Source organism: Zea mays, chromosome 9 (genome assembly GCF_902167145.1).
Source record: "Zea mays cultivar B73 chromosome 9, Zm-B73-REFERENCE-NAM-5.0, whole genome shotgun sequence".
NCBI classification, from domain to species: domain Eukaryota; kingdom Viridiplantae; phylum Streptophyta; class Magnoliopsida; order Poales; family Poaceae; genus Zea; species Zea mays.
This window is the reverse complement of record NC_050104.1, coordinates 23,953,715-23,960,779: the sequence shown is the minus strand read 5'-3', so window position 1 is coordinate 23,960,779 and position 7,065 is coordinate 23,953,715. Positions and strand designations below refer to the sequence as shown.

The following is a 7,065-nucleotide window of genomic DNA, read 5'->3' as shown; positions in this document are numbered from 1 at the left end:
GGCTGAGTGCCCGAAAAAAAAACACTCGGCAAAATATTTACTACTCGGCAAAAAGCCAAATTTCGGTAGTGATTGTTTTCACCGTTGCAGCGCAACCTCCTGTAATGCGACCTAACTTACTATTTTCTCTACAAAATACGTTAGTCACATATAATCTTATGTTGTCATTAATCACTAAAATTAACTAGGGGTCTAGATGCTTTCATGCGGCAAGGAGTTTCCGTGACGAATTTGATGGATGTGGCTCCATTTCTACCGCTATAAGTCAAAGATGTGACGACGTTGAATTCAAAAAAAAATGAAAGTCGCTCACATATGGCAACAAGACGAGCAACAACCAACAAGATTTTCTCCCGGGCGCGTAAGATGCGATTGTGGCTCCATTTGTCCCTGCAAGTCGAAGTTGAGGCAAAGGGTTTTCATGCTAAATTGAATAGCAATGGCTCTATCTGTGGCCACAAGACAAAAAGTTGTGTGGCTCCATTTGCTACTACAAGCCAAAGTCGTGTGGCTGTATCTGTCGCTATAAACCAAAGATGTGGTGAGGGGTTTTATGTTGAATTTGATGGTTGTGGCTCCATCTGCCGCTACAAGCTCAAGCTATGGAGAGGGGTTTCCATCTTGAGTTCGTTCCATGGGAGGATGTATGGCTCCATCTATCTGCTGCTACAAGCCGAATCTATGGCGATCGAGGAGTTTTCATGCTAAATTCGTTACTTGTCCCTCCATATTTATATGTGCCGCTACAAGCCGATGTTGTATGTCTCCATTTGCCACTACAAGCCGAAGCAATGGCGAGAAGCTTTCATGCTAAATTCAATGGTTGTGGCTCCATGTGCTGCTACAAGCCGAAGTCTCGTTTGGCCCCATTTGCTGCTGTAAGACAAAGTTGGGTGGCTCCGTCTGTAGCTACGAGCCGAAGTTGCCATAAGGGGTTTTTATGATGAAATCGATGGTTGTGGCTCCATCTTTTGCCACAAGTTAAAGTCGTGTGGCTCCATTTGCTGCTACAAGCCAAAGTTATGCGGCTCCATCTGAGCCAAAGCCGCCAGAGCTTTGATGAGGGGTTTTTCATGATGAATTCGATGGTTGTGGCTCTATCCGCCGCTACAAGCCCAAGTCCTAGAGTCTTATGGCTCCATCTGCCGTTAGCATGTTACAAGCCAAAGCGGTTGAATTCGAAAATGGCAAGACCAACAAGCTACAAGATTTTGTCCTGTGCCAGGTACAATTTTGAATTGCAAGTTGAAGCCGTGTAGCTCTATCTGCCGCTATAGGCCAAAGCTATAGCAAGGGATTTACATGCTGAATTCAAAAAATGACAGTCGCTCGCTCGCACATAGCAGGGAAAATATCTTATGCAATCACTTATATTGGTGCAAGCGTGCAATCAAACGGTTTGGTGCATCTAATCTAGATCTAATGATGACTGTTATTTTATATTTAACCCCTTCCACCTAAAACATAGTATCTATTTTACTTTTAACCCCTTTCATATGAAACCATTAGATCTAGATTGGATGCTCTGGATATTTTGATTGCACGCTTGTACCAAAATGAGTGATTGCACAGGATGTCCTCCACATAGCAAGACATGCAACCAACAAGATTTTATTTTTGCGGGTCGTGGCTCCTACGCCCAAGCTGCCTGTCGCTACAAAACGAACCCGTAATTTTCCATGCTGAATACGAAAATGGCCTCACACACCATAAGGAACAAGAAAGTCACTCGCACGCATATGGCAAGACCAGCAAGATTTCCTGTTCCATCAAAATCAGTTTAGGCAAACGACATTACGACGAGTGCAGACCACCACTCGTCAGAATCTAGAGAGAGAGAAGAAAAAAACAGTTCTTTTCTGCTTTTGGTGCTCCCACGACAAAATCACCTGAGTAGCTCTCGAGCAAACACGACCATACATTTATTGCGACCGTACAAACATTGTAACAAAAGGCAGCAGCGAGCTAGTATAGCTCCACAAGAAAACATCCCCATCCTCTTCCTTTCTTAGTAGGGCTCCACTGGTGCCCTGAACTTTGCTCCGGCGTAGACCGCGGCATCACCGAGCTCTTCCTCGATCCTGAGCAGCTGCAAACCGCGAACGTTTGGTTTCAGAGGTAAAGCATAGCCTGGTTGGGAAACGAAGAAGGTTTGCGCGCGCGCTTTACCTGGTTGTATTTGGCCAGGCGCTCAGACCGGCAAGGAGCTCCCGTCTTGATTTGGCCCTGAAACGGAGTCATGGAAACCAGGTCAGTACGCAAGACGTTCGATTCGACAGTATCTTGACCAGTTGACAGCGTACCGTAGACAGGCCAACTGAGAGGTCAGCAATGAAGGTGTCCTCTGTCTCGCCACTGAACAAATAATAAAGAGAAGATTGGACAATTGAGCAAAACAGATCAAATAGGAACGTTTAAGTCTTCAAAAAAGCGGACAAAGAACTACAATGGGTGGTGGGTTTACCTCCTGTGGCTTGCCATCACTCCCCATCCGGCGCGCTTGGACATCCTGACAGCTTCGATACTCTCGGTCACAGACCCGATTTGGTTCACCTGTCAACCGTGTAGCGATGGTGTTAGTCAGCAGGCACTCACATTACAGGTAATCAGCACCCAGGGAAAAGATTGGCGAGATATGGGATAGCACTCAATCTTACCTTCAAGAGGAGAGCATTGCAGGTCTTCTCATTGATGGCCTTGGCGACCCTCTGTACAGCACAGGCACAGGCCAAAGCAGGTAACGTTTAAAACTGCATCTTGTGCATAGGACTAGGGGGGACGAAATCAGTTAACTAGTAAATGTTACTCACGGTGGGGTTGGTAACGAGAAGATCATCTCCTACAATCTGCACTTTCTGTCCAATCTCATCAGTGAGTTTGGCATAAGTGCTCCAGTCGTCCTGATCAAATGGGTCTTCGATCGACTCGATAGGGTACTCAGAAACAAAGGACTTGTACAGGTCTTTCAGGCTGTCGCCTGAAATTTTCTTTGAGCCATCGTTGTTCTGGCCAAGAAAGTGAGTACATGTTAATATAAAACAAATGTTCATGTATTACCATACCCCTATAGAATAACATAAGGAATAGCTATAGCTCTAGGTAAATAAAACTATAAAAACATGCTAAGAAGTTGTGGTTCTTACCTCCTCCTTGAAATTAAGATCATAAGTCTTGTCTTTCTCACCGAAGAACTCAGAAGCAGCAACATCCATTCCAATGACCACCTGCCACAAAGGTAAGTTGAATCGACTACACACACATAGGATTGTCTGTTTGTGAGGCAAGTAGATAAGAGAGAACATACCTTTCCAGTGTAGCCAGCCTTTTCTATGGCTGCCTTCAATAGTTCAAGGCCTTCTTTGTTTTCCTGCATATATTGGTTCACACAGAAATTAGATTGTGAGATAAATGGATGCCGATGATCGATTTTGTAGGTACCCTACGGTCAACATAAAACAAAAGAGCGTTCCTATAGTGACAGAACCATAGAGCAAAAATTAATCTACTACCACTTTCTTTGGATAAAAACTAATCTGCCAACTTTTGAATTATGGCGTGGTCATCTTAAATATGCTAGATAGCTTAAAAATATGCATAATAATGGCTGCCCTTCCCTATAACAGCTGCAGAGAAAATATAAGGACATTACCTGAATGTTAGGTGCAAAACCACCTTCATCCCCAACATTTGTCGCATCCTGACCGTACTTCTTCTTGATGATGCTCTGTGTACGGAAGCATTTAGCATTCTGACTTCACATTCCTAGGGTCCACACTTAAGGTACATCAATAGATGCATTAGTTGCTCACCTTCAGGTTGTGGTACACCTCAACTCCCATCTTCATGGCCTCCTTGAACGAGGAGGCACCAGTTGGGAGGATCATGAACTCCTGTACAACAGTTAAATGATCAGAGAGTATAGTCGAAGCACGTAGTCAAAAATTCAGATTTCTCAAGGAATGTTACCTGCATGGCAAGCTTGTTTCCAGCATGTGACCCTCCATTAATCACGTTAAAGGCAGGTACAGGGAGCACCAGAGTTTTGTTTCCAGCAAGATTTGCGATGTGCTGCAAATAACTAAACTTTCAGGACACCCTCTAAATTGTGCATACCAACATAATAAAAAAATCATAGCAGTGACATTTGAAAGACCTGGTAAAGAGGAATCTTCTTCACCATAGCTCCAGCTTTGCACACCGCAAGTGAAACCGCAAGGATGGCATTTGCTCCAAGCTTTATAGATTGAACACGACATTCAAGGAAATCAATACAGACAGTGCAAGATAAAGTCAGATTTAGGAACATAAGTATCAACCCATGATACCTTCTGTTTGCACCAGCCCCACTCATTGGAGGTCCCATCAAGCTGTTGGACCATGAAGTTGTCAATCTCAACCTGCTCAGTGGGGTCCTGAAACATAATTCACCACAGTAAGATAGCTTTCATGTGTTTTGGGCATCACAACATAGCAAAGTATCTAGAGAATTGAGATATACAACATCAATGAAAATTATGTAATTTTAGAATCAAGATACATACCTTTCCAACAATTGCTGGTCCAATAATGTTATTTACATTGCTGACAGCCTAGCAAAAGACAATACTACTTATTAGTCCAATGCGAAAAAAAGAAAGCAACCCATCAAAAACAGAATGGTTGCAATCACTGACACAATTAGCTGTGTATTCAAATTTTAAGCCAAAAGATAGATAGTAACATTTAGTCAACTCAAATTTAGAGCATATCCTTCAAATAAGTTACCAAATCAATTATCACAAATAAAAGGGAGGAGGATACATGTTATTTTTTATTATATGAGTTAACCATGGCCACTGGATGCATGAATGACTATGGTGCATGCAATTGCATGGAAAATACAGCTAGTATTATACCCTTAAGACTGAAATGAAAAATTGGCTGGTTAACTAACCTTAAGAACACCCTTGCCAAGATAATCAGATCCTCCATCCCTCAACTCCAAGGCCTCATATATCCCTGAGAGATCAATTGTTCAAAGATATAAAGTGTCAAAATTTTCTATTCATAGATGTCGAACATATGGAATTTGAGGCAACTACAGAAGGCAACATTTTTCAAAAAGTAAAGGTGTCTGGACCACAGACTGAAATATCACAAAAAGACATTCCAAACGAAATAGCAGATATTGACATCCCATGATACCATATCTAATACATATGGAGTATGAAACATATCTGTCTTCCCTGTGTTGCTAACATGTCAAAATGATTAAACATGTCATGGTGTAACTTATTAATAGTATGATTCATGATTCGTTGGATAAAAGAGTAAAGTCTATTGGCTTTACTGCATTAATATGTTTCATGCAGTAAAAAAACAGAAGGTTCCGAACAGGCGCCGAGGCGGAGAACAGACTCAACAATATACGCGCATCAATCAGATCTAGGCATCTAGCCAAAAAAAAACACGCACACCTCCAGTCCTACAAAACTGAACTTGACGAGTGTCTGTTAATATCCACAACCAACAAACGCACGGCAAACATGTCACGGAGCCACACAGCATCGACAGATCGACTAATCCCACCGCTCAGATCCCTCGACGCGCCCAGATCAATCAAACCAAGCAGCGGCTCAGGAACCGGAGCACTCGAAAAACGAAAGCGCGGGGTGAATGGAGATGGAGGCATCAGGCATGGAGCAGACAGACATACCAGTGGATGCGCCGCTGGGTACGGCCCCCCTCGCGTAGCTGCCGTCGCTAAGGCCCACGTCCACCTGCGCGCAGCCGCACAGCACAGTCAGTCCAGATCCAACGTAAAATACAAAACCTGAGGTGAGGAGGTCTTGAGCACATCGGCACATCGACGCGCTGAACCGGGACATAGGCAAACGCTAGAACTTTCGATTTCTAATAAAGCTGGGCTGAGCCTTTGATCTAAACAGAAAGAAAAAAAAGAGGCAAAACCAAATTTACGGCCCCTGGAAGACTCGGCAAAGCAAAAAAACGTCGAACCTCGACGGTGGGGTTGCCGCGGCTGTCGAAGATCTGCCTCGCCTTCACCCACGTGATCGTGACCGCCATCTCCTCCTCTCCTCCTTGTTATCTCAAAAAAAAAGGCCTTGAAGCGCGCGCTGTCTGTGGTCGCAATGCTTTTGCCTCGCCAGTCACCGCTCGATTCGGGAACGGCCGCGGCCGGCCGGGGTATTTGTAGAAGAAGGGGCAGCGGAGGGGAGGGGTGGGTGGGGCCACTTGGCGGTGACAGATGTTCGAGCGGCCCGTGGGTGGGCCTCGGATTTGCTTGGAGGAGGGGAAGGTCCGCCCTTGGTTTCCACGAGGGCTGCGGGAGCATATTCCATTTTTCTTGTTCCGTGGGGCAAGGACCGTGTGCGCTCTGCTGGTTTCGTTCAAAATCTAGGAACTTTATTTATTGTAAATTTGTAATGTCTAGATGCAGGAGGTAATGGTAGCTAGCGAGCCAAAAATCAACCAAAATTAGCCTTAGTATATCTAAATAAGAAAATTCTCATAAAGTTTTCAAAATCTAGAAGTAGTTCCGGTAGAGCACGAATCATAGTAAAAATTTGGAATATATTCGAACAATGTGATATATACAGATTATAACAATGTAACCAGTATATGTGTCTCAAAAAATTATTAGCTCTTTTTTTATCTGATCTTAAATAGTATATTGTTTCTCCTTTCTTTCTATCCTTGACTTATAATATAACCTGCTTGTCTTTATTATAATTGCCCTAGAGATCAAAGGCACATGTTAGGCAGGCACGAGAAAAGGAGGCAGGCAAGTGGCACTTTTGCTCACCATCTGAAATTCTGGTCCAATCAGACGTCGACTCCGTCGAAGAATCGTATGATAGATGTACTATCTCCGTTCATAAATATACGGTACCGTTGATTTTTTTCGAAACTTTGATTTAAATATTATTTAAAAATGTAAATTTTAAGTCAATCAAAGAATAGATGTACTAGGTATAAACAATATAAACAAAAGGCGGATGGAAGAGAGAAAATCTTCTAAGTAGAAGAATAGATATACTAGGTATTAGAGAAGCCGGAACCGTT

General features: G+C 43.3%; 1 protein-coding gene across 1 annotated transcript; it reads right to left on the bottom strand.

Moving 5' to 3' along the window:
* Positions 1-1,740: 1,740 nt before the first annotated feature.
* LOC732811 (enolase 1) lies at positions 1,741-6,120 on the bottom strand. The gene is given in 17 exon segments (NM_001112426.1): positions 1,741-2,089; positions 2,170-2,226; positions 2,304-2,355; positions 2,465-2,553; positions 2,658-2,708; positions 2,811-3,005; positions 3,144-3,224; positions 3,305-3,367; positions 3,650-3,724; positions 3,810-3,890; positions 3,967-4,068; positions 4,154-4,234; positions 4,326-4,412; positions 4,542-4,589; positions 4,934-4,998; positions 5,696-5,759; positions 5,998-6,120. Coding segments are annotated over 17 exon segments (1,341 nt in total). The 5' UTR covers positions 6,067-6,120; the 3' UTR covers positions 1,741-2,008.
* Between the last annotated feature and the right edge of the window lie 945 nt (positions 6,121-7,065).